Source organism: Macaca thibetana, chromosome 1, assembly GCF_024542745.1.
Source record: "Macaca thibetana thibetana isolate TM-01 chromosome 1, ASM2454274v1, whole genome shotgun sequence".
In the NCBI taxonomy this organism is placed as follows: domain Eukaryota; kingdom Metazoa; phylum Chordata; class Mammalia; order Primates; family Cercopithecidae; genus Macaca; species Macaca thibetana.
Genome location: NC_065578.1, coordinates 156592500 through 156612071, shown reverse-complemented (window position 1 = coordinate 156612071; position 19572 = coordinate 156592500). Strand labels below are relative to the sequence as shown.

At 50.3% G+C, this 19572-nt stretch overlaps 1 protein-coding gene across 1 annotated transcript in view; it reads left to right on the top strand.

Annotated features, from left to right (window-relative positions):
• The first annotated feature begins 23 nt into the window (after positions 1-23).
• RASSF5 (Ras association domain family member 5) overlaps positions 24-19572 on the top strand; it is a 79371-nt gene continuing 59822 nt past the window's right edge. The window contains exon 1 of the mRNA XM_050762039.1: positions 24-552. Within this exon, the coding sequence (XP_050617996.1) occupies positions 96-552 (457 nt within the window). The 5' untranslated portion in view covers positions 24-95. The remainder of the gene's footprint in view (positions 553-19572) is intronic.

Here is a 19572-nt window from a genome sequence, read left to right as displayed (position 1 = left end):
GCGCTGATGTGGGGCCGCCCCTTCTCTCGGGGCTGCCTCGGGAGTAGCGCAGTCGCCAAAGCCGCCGCTGCCAAAGCCACAGCCACTAGCCGGGCATGGCCATGGCGTCCTCGGCCATCGGGCAGCGCCCGTACCCGATACTCTTGGACCCCGAGCCGCCTCACTATCTACAGAGCCTGAGCGGCCCCGAGCCGCCGCCGCCGCCCCCCGACCGGTCCTCGCGCCGCTGTGTCCCGGCGCCCCTCTCCACTGCGCCCGGGGCGCACGAGGGGCGCAGCGCCCGGAGGGCTGCCCGGGGGAACCTGGAGCCCCCAACCCGGGCCTCCCGACCCGCTCGCCCGCTCCGGCCTGGTCTGCAGCAGAGACTGCGGCGGCGGCCTGGAGCGCCCCGACCCCGCGACGTGAGGAGCATCTTCGAGCAGCCGCAGGATCCCCGAGTCCCGGCGGAGCGAGGCGAGGGGCACTGCTTCGCGGAATTGGTGCTGCCGGGCGGCCCCGGCTGGTGTGACCTGTGTGGACGAGAGGTGCTGCGGCAGGCGCTGCGCTGCGCTAGTAAGTGTGAAGGCAGGGGAGGGGCTCGCGGGGAGACCGCAGTCTGGGGGCGAAGGACTGGTAGGGCCCTGGGGCAGGGAGAAAGGGGCCATTACACTCTCTGGCTCCAGGGGAGCCCCGACCATAAGGAGGTAACCCCTGGGGACAGTCTTCTCCTTAGCTCCCTGCCCTGTATCCTTTAGTGCCTGCCCACTGCCTAGGTATGGTTATGCGGTAGTTAACAGATACCTGTCTCCTGACAGGTGCATGCCTCGGCCCTACACACACACACACACACACATACACACACACACTCTCACACGCAGGTTGTGGGGGGTGGGTGGGTGATGGCCTCAGCGACAAGGTCATTCTGTCATCTCCCTGTGCACCCTTATGGTTTCGTTGTGAGTTCTTGGGAGTGGGTTGTGAGACTGCTGTTAGATGACCGTTTAACCCTTGCTTATTAGGGTTACTGACAAAACGCTTGTTTGTCCGCTCAGACCTCTCCTCCAGGCTCAGACCTCTCCTCCAGGGGGACCTATTGGGACAGGGAGGAGACCTTGTTAGGCTCCGGATAAAGGCAGGCTGTGAGACTGAAGAGAGCCTGAAGTCACCCTGAACCCGTGCCCCCTCCTGCCTTTCGCCTCTGGCCCCTCAAACCTTTGGACTCTGCTCCGATGTTTGGCTGTGCCCTGCCTCCTCCCCTTCCTCCTCCTGGGTTCCTGCCCTAGTCGTCATGCTCTAACATTACTCAACTCCTGACAGGGTCCCTTCATCTCCACAGCTCTCAGGCCCCTCCAGTCACCTCCTGAGCCAGGCTCTTCTCAAAGCCAGAAAACACTGGGCCCCCAGTGTATACATTTTCTGAGCTAATCTTCATTTTTCTTGGGGGTTTATTATTTTTCTCCTCCTACAGTTAGGGGTGCGTATGCCTTTAATAGGTGTCCACCGTCCACCCCCTCCCCGGCATTTGCTCTTGCGTGTTTAGCAGAGGATATCCACAGCCATGTGTTCATGTGTTTACATGATATTTCAAATAACTGAAGCCCAAAGCACAGACAATGGCACAGCCTCTAACAAGCATCTCTGGAAATGGATTGTGGTTTGCATCTTTCAGCAAAGGCCCTTCCCCCATGACAGCAGCCTTACATCTCCCATCCAACGGTAGCGTTGGACAGCAGCAGCGATTTCCACATCAGGAAAAGCCTACCTTTTTTCTGCCTGCAGTCTGCAGCCGAGGCTGTTCAGTGTGCCACCCGCTGCAGCTGGCTGCAGGGAAATAGAGCTCAGACTCTAAGCCTGGATCAACTGGAAGGGAAAGATTGGAAGGGCAAGTGGGTGGTGCTCTTTCCTCCACCAGAACTCCCAGTTCAGGTGCTAATTAAGAAAGAAGGAGCAAAGGTTTGTAGAGGTACATGTTGTGGGTAGAGGGGCTGCTGTCCTTTGGTAAATGCCTTTGACTGCAGTAGAATCGAGTGCAACTTACCCTTGGGTGTGTCGGCAGCTTTTGCACTTTCAAGATTCCCTTACTGCATCCAACAACCCCTACACACAGGCAGAGAGCCGGGAGCCTCAGTGAAATGAGTTTTATCATAGCTGGAATCCCAGGAAATCTGCTTCATTGGCATTCTAGTTTGTAGTTAGACTTTGGGGGACTATATCACTTGTTGAAGATTTTGCACATAGTTTTGTGATTTTCTTTTTCTGGTTTGGTGATAATGGTACCTTTGTGTGTATTTGTATGTGCCTGTGTGAGATACTCCATGATTAAATGAATTGATCATCATGTCACATCAGAATTGTCGATCTCCTTTGATTAAGTCATACATCATTTCTAGTGGCAGGAAGACTCAGGCCCCCAGGCAGTACCTCTGACTTTGTGCGTGACTTGGTGAGGTGTTTTTACTTTCCTGGGCTCTCATGGCCCCCCACATAGTTGGTTTAATACTAACGATGTCTGAACACTGGAGAGAAAGCAAAACTGGAATCAAGGGGCTACAAAAAGGAGTCTCTGTTTGTCATGATTAATATTTAACTAATTGTGAACCTATGGCTGGATGGCAAAAGTTGAGAAACGTTCTGATGTGCAGATGAGGGCTGGCAGGTGGAGACATAGCAGGCCAAACTCGTGGAGCATCTTTCTTCAAGCTGAAGGGTCTGATTCCATGGTGGGGTTGCTTTGTTTTATCTTCATTTTGGAAAGCAAGTGTTAGAAATAGGACTTTAAAAAATCATACTATGCAGTAGTTAAGAGTACAGACTGGAACCAGAGCCCTGGGTTTGAATCCTGACTACCACTTAGTCCCCATGTTACCCCTGGACGTCTCTATGTTCTGCTTCCTTGTTTAAAAAAAAATGGGGATAATGATATTACCTACTTCAGCATGTCAATGTGAGAATTAAATGGATTAATATACATAAGGCACTCGGAACAGGGCCTAGCAAAATGCAATACGAATGTTTAATTCGATATGATTGTTATTGTCCCCTCCCATCTAACAGCTGTAACAACTAGTCTGGGCTCGTGACACCTCCTAGGATTACCTTTCGAAGCAGTGAGTACAATTTGCAAGCTCTGCCTGGTTGCTGAGCTAAGTGGGGAGGTGACTGCCATAGGCATCCCAGAAAATTTGGGTATTAGGCGTTCTGTAGAAATGCCACTCCTACCTGATGTCCTGCTGTGGCCGAGGAGACCCTTCTGTGCCTGGCATAGAGGCCACGAAGGCCTTGGCTCCTTGACTTTGTGTCACTTGCACCTAGCAGAGTGCCAGGCACACAGCAGGGTCTCACCGCGTGGTGAGTGATGAAAACGATGGCTTGTTTGTGCTATGAAATATCCCTGCCCTTGGAAACAAGCAGGAGGGCATTGGGTATGTGAATGTGAGTGACATCTGTCTGCCCAGGAGGCTGACACTGGGTGGGAACCATGTTGGCAGAAGGGGCTTTTAGTAAGGAAAACATTTTGGAAAACACTCTTCCCACTGTCTGTCTGCCTTTTTAGCAAAAGTTCATCTAACCTAAGCTTACCCCACTTCAAGGTCTGTAACCAAGCTCTGGTTAATGCTGGATTTGTGAACAGGGAGGTTCAGAGTTAATATTAATTTCTAGGATTAAAGAAATCATAGTTGTGAGATAGAGAAGGAAATCCAGTGGTGATATGTGGAAAGACAGAGAGAGAACGAAAGGTTGTGTGAGCACATGTGTGTGTTTTGGGGTAGGGGTGGTGGTGATGGTGAGAATGCATTTCTAGCATTCTAGGGGGGGAATGGTCAACAGCAAATAACCAGAGAAACTCACTGGCTGCCCTTTGACTTTGTTCTCAGGGACTTTCCCTTACAGATGATGTCCCTTCCTCTTCCTTCTGTAGAAGGTGCATGGAGGTGGCCTTTTACCTTTCATCTCATTTTGGTGGCTGCGTAAGCCATCCTGGACCAGGGAATGGTCTGGCACTTGGAGAAACCTAAGCCTTACTCAAACCCTCCTGGAGATGCTTAGACACACCTTGACCATTGTCAGTGGATGCCACCTGTCTGCTCCTGGAGTCCGAGTCTCTCTCCAGAGGGGGCGTTATTCAGGGCTGTGAAGTGTTAAGTGATTGGAATTACATGGTTGAAAGGGAGGCCCTCTAACCTCCCGACTCTGTGATAGATTTTAATGATGCTGTGAATACAAGGCCCTGCCATGCAGCCCTCAGGGAAGGGCACCGGGACTATTCTTATTAAGAATGGCTGATGTCTCCCAAGGCCTCTAGTCCGGTCTCTCTAGTCTTGCTGCTGCACTATTGGCTGGGTTCAACTCTACTTTCTGCACTTTCTGCACAGCTGGAAGCACCTGCGTGACAGCCCCTGATCCTGCAGACCCATCCCCCCCTTGTGCATTCTTTGTGAAAAAGGCTCCTAGGACATTGGCACTGATTCTTCCTGTAGCAGAGAAAGGTCTTCATTTCAGGCCTCTCAGAAATCATCCTATGTTATTCTGGCGGCTTCTGTATTTATTTACCTTCGGCACTTGGAAGGTATTTGTGCACCCAGCAGCACTGAGTGTGTCGTGTGTGTTTTCCTTGATTTAGCCCCATGTTTGGCTTTAGAGTTTAAGAAAATGAAGCACAGAAATGGATATTTTGTTGTTAAAGATTGTGGGAATCCCCCACTCCCAAGCCCTCTCCTACCCCTGGCTCTAATTGGGGTCTTCTTCTTGGGCAAGGTCCTGTTGGAGGATGTGTGTGTTAGGGGCCAGGGAAAGGACCTGGAATGCTTTCAAAGAGGCCTTCTGAGCTCCCCACGCTGCAGCCCGGTTTTCCTCTCCTCCCTGCTTCCTGTCTTATCAAAAGATGAAAGTGAAAGGATTAAATGTGCGCTTAATTTTCCCCACTATTCATCAGAGCATGAAATTTTCTGATTATGGAGTGTGGGGGGCTTGAATCCCAGGTACAGTCAAAAATGATTAATGCCACTTGTCTGCCAGCCTAATTAGACTTGGTAATGAACGTGTGTGTTTGCCTGCTGATCCTGCAGAGTTATTAGGTGGAAGGGAATTGACATCTCCTCGCAGCATTGAGGGTTTGGTCTGCTATCCTCTCTCTTCTCCCCAGTTCTATGGGCGAGCCAGCCTGTGCCAAGCCTGGCAGGTAGTCCCTGAGTAACAAAGAAAAGACAGCCCCCAGCCCAGTCCCAAGGGCCCTGCTGGGTAGGAGAGTGAATTTATCCTGTCAGGGAGCCACTTCCTGTGAAGTGTGAGCAGATCTGGGGCCAGAGCTCAGGAGAAGCTGCCGCAAGGCCGAGTCCAGGTCTGAGAATGGGCACAAGAAGAATTCTTCGCATGTCAATAGTGTCTTTTCCCTGAAGAGCCTAAAGTGTTTTCATGCCCGCTGCTACATTCATGCTCAAAATAGCTCCATGAGGTCAGAATACAGGGATACAGGGATGCTTAGCTCAGTTGAAAGGGAGTTACCTGGTCAGAGGTTACTTGCTGGCTTTGCCAGGGACAGTGGTAAAGTTAGAACCTCTCGGGCGGGCCTCATTCTGACAGGTCTTCAAGGCTGTCGTGATGTCTCAGGCCCTCAAGCCATTTCCTCCACTTTGGGCTTCAGATCCAGCACCTCTGTGTGAGAGGCAGTTACCTGAGATGGGATGGCCATGGGTGGGTCCCAGCTCCTGCACCCCAGTGTTCTCCCACAGGGCTCTCTCTGGCTCCCACACCCACCCCTCATCCCTCAGTTTCCCCGTGGAGGGCAGCTGCTGGCACTCTTGCCCTGCCCAAGCTTACTATGAAGGCTGCTGAGGAACCTGTAAACACATCTCTGGCCTCACCAGAGGCCATTCCTGTTCGCATTCCTCAGATGGCAAGGTGAGTATCCTTGGGTGGGTGAGTATTTGTGGGTGTGCAAAGCATGCAAGTTCCCCACCCCCAGCCCTTCTGAGGGAACCATGTTCCTGGGGCTCAGTCAGCGCCAGCTGGTACAATGCCCTTCTCACAAGCTTGCAGACCTGGGTCTGTGCTGGTGGCAGGATGTTTTCTGTCCCCCTGCAGGGTCTCGCTCCCTCTCTGCTGACTCTGGGCACCTGCCCCTCCCGCGGGGCTCTTTCTGACTCTCCAAGGCTGGGTGGGGAAGGGCTGGCGGCAGCTGGGAAGGCTGGGCCTGACTGGGGAGATGGTTTTGCATTTAGTCATTTTCAGTTTTTTTCCAAGAGTTTTGGCAAGCCTCTCTCCACATGTTCCGGGCTGGATCTCAGGGTCGGAAGGGGAACAGAGCCAGTTTTGGGGCTTAGGGAAAACAGCAAGGAGGCTGAGGTGATGATGTTAGACCAGGCAGAAGGCTGGGTTCCCTGGGGGCACTGGTTTAACTGGAATAAGGTCGGAGCTTGGGAGCAGTCAGGGGTTGCCCCACCCCAAGGTCAAGACTATCTTGACTCAGACCTGGGGAAGTGACTTTGAGTTTTTTCTGAAGCACTCATAACCATGCTGAGGAGACTCAGGCAGAGCCTGGTAGACCCCAAGAACTCTCCGTGGTGTGGTCTTTGGCTGAAGTGGCCACAAGGCCATGCCGGGCCTGTTCTAGCATGCCTGTGGTTCCTGGAGTACACAAAGGTTTGTGAGAGATGTACCCATCCGGAAATCTTTGAGGTTTGATTCTCTTTTTTTGCCCTTTTTGGAGAGGAAGGAGGAAGAGCAGTGGGGTCCCTCCGGGCGTCGTAGCATGTGTCCAGCCTCCCAGGGGAGAACGCCTCACTTTGGCTGAGGAGTCTGGTGACCCCTGGGAATTGTAGCACGTCCCAGATTTTCTTTCGGATTTTCCTACCTATAACTACTGCCCTGGCCCCATTCGAGGGCATGGGGCAGAGGGTTGAGGGGGAGTGCAAGATGTGCGTGCTGAGGGTCTGCAAGAGGGTGGTGTTGGAAAGAGCAGTCTGTTCATTTTTGTGTGGCACCGAGCAGGTGAGTGGATGGCTGAGTATGACATTTACCTGTGACAGGTTTATTCTTCAGTGGAGGGCCTGTGTGCCACCTTCTTCTGAGGTGATGATGTTATCCTGTGTGCTCCCCGTTCCTGTTTTTTGAACAAACATATTTCCAGGGTGGGGCAGGTCTTATTTAGATGTCTGCAGTGGCCATTGGCTGGGGCTCCTAGAAAATTAAATCGTGGCTTACACAGACCTTTAAGAAATCAGACTCCAGGTTTTCATGAAAGTCAGGCCAAAAAGAAGAGCGATGTTCTTACTTTTTAAAAATCCTTTTATGTTTTGTTTCTACTGGACGCTAGAACTGGAAAAGAATTACCATTGTGTTTGCTGAAGATACAAGCTGGCATTCTGTGAACCTGCTAGGATGAGAATATTCACATGGAACAGGAAGAGTTGAGAATGCAAAGAAACTGTCGGAGCAGAAATAACTGTTGCACTTGGCCGTCACTAAGGCCATTTGATATGCACTGCCTCTGTCAGGATTGCAGTTCTCTTGTTTGGTCGATAGAGCTGATGTAATCAGGGCCATCTCATAGATGAGGAAACACAGCATTCAGGGAAGTCAAATGACTTCACTAAGATAACCCAGATCATTAGTAGCAAAACCAGCACCAGAACCCAGCACGGCATTTTGCCTTAGACTAACATCATTGATCACGCAAGTTAGTTGAGTTCACTTATTCATCTGCTGCCCTTCTGCCAGTGAATGCGGAAATGTCCAAAAAGGGAGGTACAGAAAAAAAAGGAAGGTGAGCCATATGCAAGCTAGAGAATCAGCCAGGGCTGGGTAATTGAGAGTTGGCTCCACTTAAGCCGATTTTCAACAATCAGTTTCTAAAGTGATCGTCTTCATGTGTAAATCATGAGATCTTTAGACAAAGGGTGAAGTTTCTCCACATCTTAAGATGAAAGAAACAAGTGTGTCTCTCCCCATTCCCACCTCACTCCATAGGTGTTCAGTGTGTGAAGGGGGTGGGCCTGGAAATGCAGATGGAGGATCTTTTTCTGTTCCACTCCTCCTTCTTGCCATGGCCCAGCTGTCAGAGCTCATGACACAGGACTAGTCAGGGGCCAAAGTGAAATTAACAGACTGGATGCTAGAGCGGACAGCTAGGGTGCAGAAGAGATGGAAAGGGACTGGACAATAATCTGAGGTTGCCTAATGGACCTCTGGCTCTAATCTCAGGCAGCGATGTGGCCCCACGAGAAACAGTACATCTGGGGAAACCTCCCACCCCTAAGCCAGCTCTGACTCTGTATATTTCTCCAGGTCCATCTCTTATTTGGGAGCAGGTACCATTGCTTATTTTTCTTGCTGATTTGCAGGAGGCTGTTTTTTCTACCTAAGTTGAATGGAAGTTGCAGACTTCGTGGTTTCTGCTGAAAGAATTATGTGGGTTTTTTGCATCTGAAGAAAGTATTAACCTCCCCCCCCAAACAAAACTTCAGAGATGTCTTATTATTCAACTGGAACAACAGATTCCAGTTGTAACATGAGAGTTTTGAGAGAAATGTTGAGCATATTGTCCATGAATGTCTATCCTAGTGATGAGTGTTTTTTAAAAGCCATCTAGAGGTAACTTTCATATAAAATAGAGTGATAATATATTGTACCCCAGCAAGTAAGATGGTGAAGGTTGTTGCTTCAAATTATGCCAGACTTTGGCCGGACTTGCCTCCAGCATGGAGGTCCTTGAGTCATCACTTAGATGTTAGAGACAGCAAGAGGTCATTGCAGGCATTTCCCTGCCTCTAGGTAGTTCTCCTCCCAGACCATCATTACAGTAGAAAAATCTATCTAGTTTTCCAAAGGTCAGGAGTGAAGATCCTAGAGCTTCTGAAAGCCCCATCTCCAGACTCTGCCAGTTCTTTCCTGTTGTCTTTCCCAATGACTTAACCTGTCAAAGAACAGCTCAGTGATGAGGAGAAAAGAGAAGTGAGGTCAGCATATTCTGCAGCCCAAACGGGGCATTCGGAAGGGATTTCCCCACATTACACGTGCCTTTTTCTTTTCTTTCTTTCTTTCTTTCTTTTTTTTTTTTTTGAGATGGAGTCTTGTTCTATCGCTCAGGCTGGAGTGCAGTGGCGCAATCTTGGCTCACCGCAACCTCTGCCTCCTGGGTTAAAGTGATTCTCCTGCCTCAGCCTCCTGAGTAGCTGGTGCTACAGGTGCATGCCACCACACCCGGCTGATTTTTTTGAATTTTTAGTAGAGATGGGGATTCACCGTGATAGCCAGGATGGTCTCAATCTCCTGACCTCATGATCCACCTGCCTCGGCCTCCAAAAGCACTGGGATTACAGGTGTCAGCCACGACGCCTGGCCGTGACTCACATTTTAAAGTTCCCCCAGGAGCCCCATGTTCTCTTCTTTGAGGGCAGGGATGGGAATGAGACCTTGCCTGTGCTCAGCCGGGCAGGACTTCCTGGGCCTTCTTGGAGATCTTGGGTGCAAGGACTAGAGTTACAGCGGGGCAAGGAACTTGGCTCCCACCCCTGGCTTGATGGTCCCAAGTGTCATTTCAGGACCTGGACTTGCTTATGCCCTTCTTCTGGTACAGAAGTTGCTTGATAAACTAGAGAGGGCCACAACAAAGGCTATGGGCAGCTCCCTTCTCCCTGAGGAAGCATTAGGGAGAAAGAACCAGTCTGCCACTGAGGAAGGGTGGCATCTGAGCACAGACGTGTAAGTGCATCTTCCACAAGAGATTCTGCAAGTGTGTGATTCCTCTGAGGTGCACTTCCTCTGGTTAAGGGAGAGGTGTCCCTGCTGGGCATGGTGGCTTCACACCTGTAATCCCAGCACTTTGGGAGACTGAGGCAGGATGATCTCTTGAGTCCAGGAGTTCAAGACCAGCCTGGGGAACATGGTGAGACCTCCACCTCTACAAAAAATATAAAAATTAACTGGATGTGGTGGTGCCCGCCTGTAGCCCCAGCTACATGCTGGGAGGTGAGAGAATCACTTGAGCCCAGGAGGTCGAGGCTGCCGTGAGCCATGATTGGACCATTGCACTCCAACCTAGGCAACAGAGCAAGATCCTGCCTCAAAAAAAAAAAAAAAAAAAGAACAAGTGTCCCTCCTTCCTGTTAAACTGGTCCCCGCTGGTGGTTGGCAGGTGAGTCCTGTCATCTCTGGGCAGCCTGGGAGGGGCACCCCTCTCTAGTGGCTTTTCTGGAAGGCTCTGCTGCCTGTCTGGTACCAGTCTTCTGTCTTGGACTGGGCAACAGGGCCTCCCAGAACTTTTCTACTAGGGCTTGGCAGATTCTAGGAGGCAGACTGAGGGAACACCTGTGAGTACTGTTTTGGGGCAAGAGAACAACATTTCTGCCCTTTTGTGAGAGACTGACCTTTTCTCACCACTCCGCATCCTCTTCTGCTCAGGTATCTAGTCTCAAATAAATGAATGGCCTGACCCTCTTAAAGCAACACCACCTCCTTATGGGCCCTTCCCCCACCTGGGCTTAGCACGGGAGGATGTGAATTAGCTCCAGTTTGTCCCTTAGGAGCCTGTACAGCTGGTGAAGCATTAGTAATCCACCATCCCCAAAGAAATCCATTAACGATCTCCTGGGCTGGGCACGTGGTGTGAGGTAACCGATCACTTCTGTCGTCTGAAACTTTGGAGACATTGATTTTCAGACTCACAGGCACGACTGAGAAGTGAGGCTCGGGGCAGGCTCTTCCCTGCAGCCTGTTTGGTGGGGGCATTTTTATCTTATCAAGCTAAAAGCCCCAGGAATAGAAAGTTTTCCATTGGGGGAGGTGGAGGGGAAAGGACCTCAGTGCGGAGAGAGAAGGATCGTCAGTCAGTTGGTGCGTGTACCAGAGCCTGAGGGCCCAGGTGACTGTCCGGGTCCTGCGAGGCCCAGGGCCCTCCCCGGAGCCCTCCCCCACCCGGCACTCCACCCCTGACGCCAAGCCCGGAGAAAAGCTATTGATCTCCTGGGCTGAGATGACTGAGGGCCAGGAGAAGGCCACCACTGCCTGCTTTGGGACGGTCACTGCTCAGCTCCAGCGGCTCTTCTGCAGGCTCCCGAAGAGCCACTCGGTCTCCAAAAAGCACCAGATCCTGCAGAGGTTCCGCAACGGGGCCCGGAGGGCTCGGGGTAGGTCCAAGACAATCTGGTCGGGGGAGCTTGGGTTCTGAGGCCTCTGCTCCTGGCCTCTCCCATGGAAAAGGAGTAGAGGATCTTTCTGGCAGTCTGCTATTTAGTGCTGAATTCAGCACTACTCCTTGGCCCTCCTGATTCCACAGAGAAAAGGCTTAGGTACTGTCACCTTGCCTGGTATGGGCTGAACAGCCAGACCCAAAGGACATGGTCTGCCTGTTTCGGAGGCCTTGAGTTGGTAGTGGATTTTAACAACTTTTTGTTGGCTGAGAATTAGGGCCAAGCAGTCGTCTTAATCAGGATCACTGAGCTGGCAGAATATGGGTATCTCAGATGGCCACTGTTTTCCATTCTGCCTATCCTGTAGCCCTTCAGACCCTGCTGAGCTGCTGAATCAGCCTTCTGAGGACCGGGGAGCAGTGACGTTTCCCAGGCAAAGGCTTCTTACCTGCAGAGTTAGTGAAGGTGCAGGCTGCACGGGGCTGGAGGCTACTGGGCAGAACACAGCTGGACAGGAGCCCTGGCCTCGGGAAGTGGCCAGACCACTGATTCCTCTCCTGAGCACTAACTAGGGCGAGAACAGTCCTTGCTTGAAGAAGGATAACTGGATGGCATAGCAGTGAGTGAAAGATAAGAGGCAGAGACAACTGCAATCCAAATCATCATAGGACCTTAGGTCATCCCATGCCCCTTTTCCAATGAAAGAAAGCTAGGACCAACAAAAGGCAGTCTGCTGGTGGCAGTGCCAGGACCAGGAACCCTGGGCACGTGCCTTCCAGCCTTGGATTCCTTCCGCTGTCTCATGCTGTCCACAGCATCTTACATTTCTGTAGCACTCTCTGCTAAAGACTCAGAGCATTTACGTTTGTTTGCCTTCACTATCATTTATTTCCTCCAGATGCTGGTGTGGTGGGAATGGGAAGGGGATTATTCTGTTTCACAGATGAGACAGCTCACACAAGTAAGGCCCCCGTTGAAGGTCATTGCCATCTGGCCGGGTCTGGAACCCACTTCTCTTTAACGGTTGGCACTCTTTGGGGCATACACACTTTTCTTGGGCCCCCTGTCCCCATTTTTCTCTATACTTCTCTCATATACTTTCAAGAATCAGTGGGGATCTAGGCAGGGCACCACACTAAGTCGTAGGAATGGGACTAAAATGAAGTGCCATCTTTGGGCTAAGTTTTTGGAAGCAGAGTTTTAAAAAACAATAGGATCTTGACTATGAAAAATATGACTTTTCTGATTAAGGCTTTCCCTCTTGAGAAGTGGAAATTTTAATTGAACTAGACCTAATCCCCATTTGGAGACAAATATTCCTTAGCCAGCCTGAATAATTTATCCTCATCGATAGCCTAATACATACTGTGACCTTCACTGAGAAGAGAATTGGACACCGAGTTCCTCAATTTAAATGCTCACGAGCATGTTGGTATTCATCCTCTCTTTCCCCCTCCCTTACTCTCTAAGAATTATTCAACAGATCATTTCCTTGCTCCTTTGCTATTCAGCCCAAGGAGTTATAGATTTAAGTAAAATCAATCAGGGCTGAAGTGGTAGCATTAAGGTCAGGGCACATACTGCACTGTGGCTGCAATGGGCTTGCTTAACTTGTGTTAGCATTTGGGCTTAATTGACAACAGAGGAGGGGAGAAGACAGGATGCTCACGATGATGGGAAAGGTGGACTGCAGACTGTGGACGTCTGGAATATCCTAACTCACTCGCAGCCTGGAGTGTGGCATTTAAGAAAACGTGCTTGGTGGCCAGGTGCAGTGGCTCACGCCTGTAATCCCAGCACTTTGGGAGGCCAAGGCAGGCAGATCATCTGAGGTCAGGAGTTCAAGACCAGCCTGGCTAACATGGTAAAACCCCGTCTCTACTAAAAACAGAAAAATTAGCTGGGCAAGGAGATGGGCACCTGTAATCCCAGCTACTTGGGAAGCTGAGGCAGGAGAATTGCTTGAATCTGGGAGGCAGAGGTTGCAGTGAGCCAAAATCGTGCCACTGCACTCCAGCCCGGTGACAAAGCAAGACTCCATCTCAAAAAAAAAAAAGAGAGAGAGAGAGAAAAGAAAACAGGCTTAGAGCCAGGCTGCCTTGAGTCAGTATCCTGGAGTTACCACTTTCTGGCTGTAGGGCCTTTCTCCTACAGATTAGCCTCTCTGAGCCTCATTTTTCCAAGTATAAGATAGTGCAGAAAATCCCAACTGGTGTGGGGTGGATTAAATGTCAAACAGTTGAAACCATGCTTGGTGCATAGAAAGCCCGGCACTGGGAGCTGCTGGTGCTGAGTGCTCCCAGGAAGACTTTTCAGAACTGCTCCCCGTAGGTCACTGGGGCAAGCCTGCAGCACGGTTGTCTGCTCCTCCATTGTACCTGGGCCAGGGTGGACTGCCTGCATCTCAGGGGGAGAGATGGGATTTGAAGGTTGCCCAGGCAAACGTAGAGGAGAGACATAAACTCATAAACACATTCCCTGGAAAAATTCCTATCATTGAGTTTACTGGATCACATAATTAACAGGCAGAGCTAGATTAGCCCACTGGGTATCTTTAGGAGCTAAGCAAGCATGTCACCAAGGAGCAAGTCATATGTCATTTTAAAAGGCTGCTAGGAGGTCTGCGGGAAAGAGGCCTGGGTCTTTCCAGAAGTCTCTGGTGGTCCTGGCTGCAGCGATGCAGCTGTAAAGAAGCCTTTGTGTGTCTCCAGGAGAGAGGGCCTCTGACATAATCTATTTACTTTCCTTCTCACTGCAAAAAAGCCTGCTTTCGCCCAGTTGATGATTGGCATTTTGAATGGCTGCAAGTGACATCAAAGCAGGTGTGGAAAAACCAGTTGGATGTAGTAGCCTGGCTGTCCCATGATGGACTGAACCTGCCTGCTCCTGGCCTCCTGTGACCTCCTGGCACTAGAACTGGGCATACCTGCGGTGCATTCATATCTGTATTTCTGTACCAGCTTCATCTGCCATCCTGCAGTTTGCATATGCCCAGCCAGGTCTCCTTGCAATCCTATTTGGCTGTCCTTATCTTTGGGGTCTGTGGCATACTACCACAAATATACTCCAGGCTAACAAGAAGCTAGGCTGCCCTTTGCCCCTTCTCAGAGATGATTGCCTGCCTTAAACACAGAAACACAAGCAAACAAAAGCAACCCTCCCCTCCTCTTTCCATATGTGTCCCTCACCTCTACAGCCCAAATCCTTTGTCAGCTACTCAGGGTCCTCCGTCTGTCTTCTCAGGGGCCCCAGGGATGGCTGAGAGGGCCCAGAGCCCAGGGCTGGGGGACCTCTGCTGCTTTGTCTCTCTTACACCCGGGGCACAGTGACACATGCCTAGAGGAGGGGCCCCTCCTGAGCAGGCCTGGGGCCGAGAGGGTATCTGACAGCTCCACACTGGCTTTGGATACCACGGGCTTGTTGCTATTTGCTGAGTTCCCTTAAACCCAACTGCCTACAGTGTTTTAAATTATTTTTTATTTTCTTAAGGTGCCTGGCAATAGGATTTCTTTTGTGGTGATGATCAAGCCAGTATATCTCTTTACTGAGCTCGCTTTCTCTCTCTCGAATCCTTTCACACACTTCTTCCTGTCACACACAGTCTTGGTTGTGACTGCCTGTGCTTTGTAACAGTGAGCTATGGGAGGCCCTCAGTCAGCACATGGTGAGTGAATGCAGGCTACACGTGCACAAATGAACAACTGGTTAGGAACTGGGTGGATGTGGAAAGAGGGGAGATGGAACCATAGAAAAAGGTTCCCTCTTCTCTCCTTGTGTATCTCTGAGTACATGTGTCCTGATGGTCACACATAATTTAATTGCCCTGTTCAGAAACTATGCTATGTCTTTGCACTTCTCTCTGCATGGCCATACCCTAAATGCAAATTGAGCGTTTCCCGATATGGTGTCGGAGGGTCCAGGTGACAAATCTCTCACATTCACTTGCACGTGAGGAATGAGGTCCGTTTGGTTTGCTCGCCCCAGCACCCTGCCCCAAACCATTTACTTTTACACTTTCTCCCAAAATAGATTGCCTCTTACCATTCTTGACCAAGCGGGGATTCTCAGGGCTGCTCTGTGATGTGCACCGAGGGCCTGCAGACTTTCCCACCTCTTTCTGCGCCCTCCACATTTTCTCTCGGCCATCACTGTCATCAACAAGCTGTACTGCATGAGGCCACAGTGCGATGGTATAAGAAGGTCGGTCAAATAGAGGTGCATCTCTTAAAGGGGCATAGAGCATCATCAGGAAACATAATGTATATAAAAATTACAAAGAACCCCCTAAAATGTAGTCAAGCCAAAAATGAATTAAAATTTAAGAAATTTAAAAAGGTTTAGCTATTGTAAGATGACTGAATTCATTTAAAAGTAAAGCTAATTTTAGACAACAGTGGGCTATGGTTAAAACAATAGAAACGTTATAAACATTGGATGTATTAAAAAATATATGCCAGGTGTGGTGGCTCACGCCTGTAATCCCAGCACTTTGGGAGACTGAGGTGGGCAGACCACCTGAGGTCAGGAGTTCAAGACTAGCCTGGCCAACAAGGTAAAACCCTACCCTACTAAAAATGCAAAAATTAGCCAGGCATGGTGGCGGGCACCTGTAATATGATATTAGGAAACATCAAGGGATAGGGGTAGAAGAGATGGGAAGGAGAGCTCTCACATTGTCCTAGCAGGGAGTCAGTTAATACAGTCTAAAGTTGAAGCATAGTTTGCTAAAAATGACTCAACACTATTACATTTATTTATAATACACACACACACACACACAGAGAGAGAGAGAGAGAGAGAGAGAGAGAGAGAGAGAGAAAGTGGGGACATGCTTCAAGCTGCAGCACCCCCAAAGAAAAAAATGGTGGGAACAGGCCATGTGGAGAAGGTGCCGGGGGTCGGGCCTGTCCCCCTTGTCCTGGGTGCCTGGCAGGCGCTCCTCTTACTTCCTGCATCTTGTGTGAACTTGTTGTGAACTGTCTTGCCCTCTCTTCCTCTGCCCGCTCCTCCCAAGACACCCCCACCTCAACACGCCCAGCCTGGCCTGGCCACAGTACCTTCCTTTTGTTGGTGTTTTCAGCCTAGGGATGTGTGGTTGTGTTGGAGATGGATGATTAATGTGCCTGCCTGAAAGGCACACCCACCCACACCCACCTACGTGAGACAGGATGGTGCCCCTACGGGCCAGCCGGGGTGCCCAAGTTCTGCCAGGCAGGCGGGGTGTGTTTGGGAGGAGGGCACAGGGGACACATCCAGCCTACCTGGGAATGTGGCTTGGAGAATAAATCACTGATACGTTGGGACCCAGGTTCCAGAAAGAATTTTTTTTTTTTTTTTTTTTTTTTTTTTTTTTTTTTTAGAGACAGGGTCTTACTCTGTACTCCCTGGCGGGAGTACAATGGACCAATCGTAGCTCATTACAAGCTTGAACTCCAGGGCTCGAGCCGTCCTCTCACCTCACCCACCTGAGTAGCTGGGTCTACAGGCACACACCACCCGCCACCCAGACTAAGGTTTTAATTGTTTTGTAGAGCTGTTTTGTTTTGTTTTGTTTTGTTTAAGAAAAAAACAATTGTTTTAATTGTTTTGTTTTGTTGCCCAGGCTGGTCCCAAATTCCTGACCTCAAGCAATCCTCCTGCCTCAGCCTCCCACAGTGCTGGGATTACCAGCGTGAGCTACCTTGAGGGCCCCAGAGAGAATTTTAATATCTGCTTTGGTCTCTGAGCAACAACTGAGCAGATCTTATGCCTTTCCCTTTAGTACAAAATGGCCGCTCAAAAGTGTATGTCAACCCCACCCAGCCCTGCCACACAGAAAACTGATAGAGTCATTTTGGAAGAGAGTAAAGACCAGGATCTTGGGATGGTCTTTGGCTCTCTTGCCTGTGCCTCGGTTCAGCAGAGGCTCCCAGCTTCACCCCATGTTTCCAGCACTTTCCCTCCTCGCCGGCCTTGGAGGAGCCTCCTTCCATAAAGCCCTCCACCCCAACCCACTGTTTTACATGGGAACTCAGCATCTGAGCCAAACTGGAGCATGCTTAGGCACATCCCCTCTTGGCTCTTCCCACAGAGACGACAGCCCCTGGGTGTCAGCTGCCCATCTTGCCTGTGCACGTGAGGGGCTGGCCATCTCTGACCTTAGAGTTCCAGGTCACTCATCTTACCATTACATTGAGCTTTCCTGTTTGCTTCCTGGCTTGTTTTCTGGCACTGTGTGTGTGTGTGTGTGTGTGTGTGTGTGTGTTGGAGTGTGGAGGGAGGGAGCAGTTGTGTGCCTCCAGGCCCTCTGGGTTGGGCTGCGGGATGCTGAATGCCCCCAAGGTGGTCTGTCCTCTAAATCAAGGAACTACAGTAAGTGGTCTCAAGAGGGCTGGGGTTCGCCTCCTTCCTGGAAACATAAGGATACAGATGTCCTGAGCTGGCTGCCTGACCCTTGGAGTGAGGAGTTTCCATTCCGTTGCTGCCAGCCTCACTAGGAGTTTAGCCAGGAGTTTGAAAAACTTATAGATCGTGTTGGTTTTGGCAATGGCTGCAGACCTCCAGGCTTGACTATCACAGTCTGTCTGCCTTCCCACTCACCAACAGCCCCCTGCTTTACTCCTCTGGACCCATTAAAGGCAGAAGTTGGAGGGAAGTGGGACCAGGTGGGAGGAACTCAGAGGAGCAGGAAAGTTGCACAATTCTTCTTACCCTAATACGTTAGAAGAGGACCTGAAAATTGAGAGGGTTTTTGGCTGGCATCACATGCTGAGTCCACAGGAAGCTGGGTGGACTCAGGCATCTCACAGCATTGAAAATGACAGCTGCCATTTACTGAGCACCTACCATATGCCAGGTGCCATTGGATGCTTTGCATATATACTCTCTAATTTTGGCAACAAATTTGCTAGCAAGAAAGATATTACCAGCGCCATTTGCAGTTGAGGAAATTGAGGCTAACTAAATTCCATAGTTAACTGAGGTTAATTGTCCGGGTGTCTCATACCCAATTAGAGGGAGGGCTCAGGCTCAAACTCTGATTCATGTGACTCCAGAGTCCAGATTCATTCCACGCCCCAGCTCCCGACTGAGTGTTCCATCTTTTCCACCCATTCTCCAAGACCTCTATCGCATATGTTAAACAGTGTGTTTCAACGGATCCCACCATCTGGGTAAGGATTTCTGATGTATGGCTGGTAAGTGGGTGTGCTCTGGTACCAATCTGTGAGGCAGTTGGTGCTGGGAACGTGGTGTCCATTTTGGCTTTGTAGGGAGTGGGTTTGCAGAGGCTGGGCCTCTTTGAGTGGGGAAGGCTGAGAGCCTGCTGTCTTGTGGAGCCTGAACTTGGCTGAAGAGCTGAGCCCTCAGGACAAGAACCTTTGGCTGCTGCCTGGGTGGTTCCAAGTCTCCCAGATATGGTGTTCCAGAGACAAAGGGGTCATGGATGCAGGACCAGTTCAGAGCAGGCAGACAGTATGGGTGGCTTCAGAAACTCCCAGGATGCTGGCAGCCTCCAAGGCTGAGTGACTTGGTTGAGCTTGGAGGACAGCTGTGAAGTGGCACATCTCAGGCCCTCCAGAGACAGGACAGAGACCTCAGGTGGGGCACTCTCCCTGCTCCCTGCTAGGACAGAGCAAAAAGCACTCCTTTCCCAAATTCCTTCAACCCAGGCTCCTGCTGGCCTTGGACCACCCTGACTCCCATCCCTGATGAAGCCCATCCCTGGCCTCACGCAGTGCAGAGTAGGGACCAGGAGTAAGTGGAGGGGATGATTCTGAGGAGCGGGCTGTTGAAGAGCAGCCAGGCGTGATGCATCTTCACTGTCCACCCTGCCACTCGCCAGCTACGAGGCTGCCAAAGGTCATTTAACTCTTCGAGTCTCAATTTCCCCATCTCTAAAATAGGAGTAGACCCAATGAGTTAAAAACTTATGTCCACAAAAAAACCTGAATAAAGTTGTTTATAGCAACTTTATTCAGAGTTGCCAAAATTTGGAAGCCACCAAGATGTCCTTTGGTAAGTGAAGAGATGAATAAACTATGGTCATCCAAATAATGGAATATTATTCACCAATAAGAAGAAATGAGTTGTTGGCCGGGCGCGGTGGCTCAAGCCTGTAATCCCAGCACTTTGGGAGGCCGAGACGGGCGGATCATGAGGTCAGGAGATCGAGACCATCCTGGCTGACACTGTGAAACCCCGTCTCTACTAAAAAATACAAAAAACTAGCCGGGCGAGGTGGCGGGCGCCTGTAGTCCCAGATACTCGGGAGGCTGAGGCAGGAGAATGGCGTGAACCCGGGATGTGGAGCTTGCAGTGAGCCGAGATCTGGCCACTGCACTCCAGCCTGGGCGGCAGAGCGAGACTCCGTCTCAAAAAAAAAAAAAATAAAAAAAAAAAAAAAGAAGAAATGAGTTGTCAAGCCATGAAAAGACAAGGAACCCCATAAATATATATACAACTTCTATGTACCCACAATTTTTTTAAT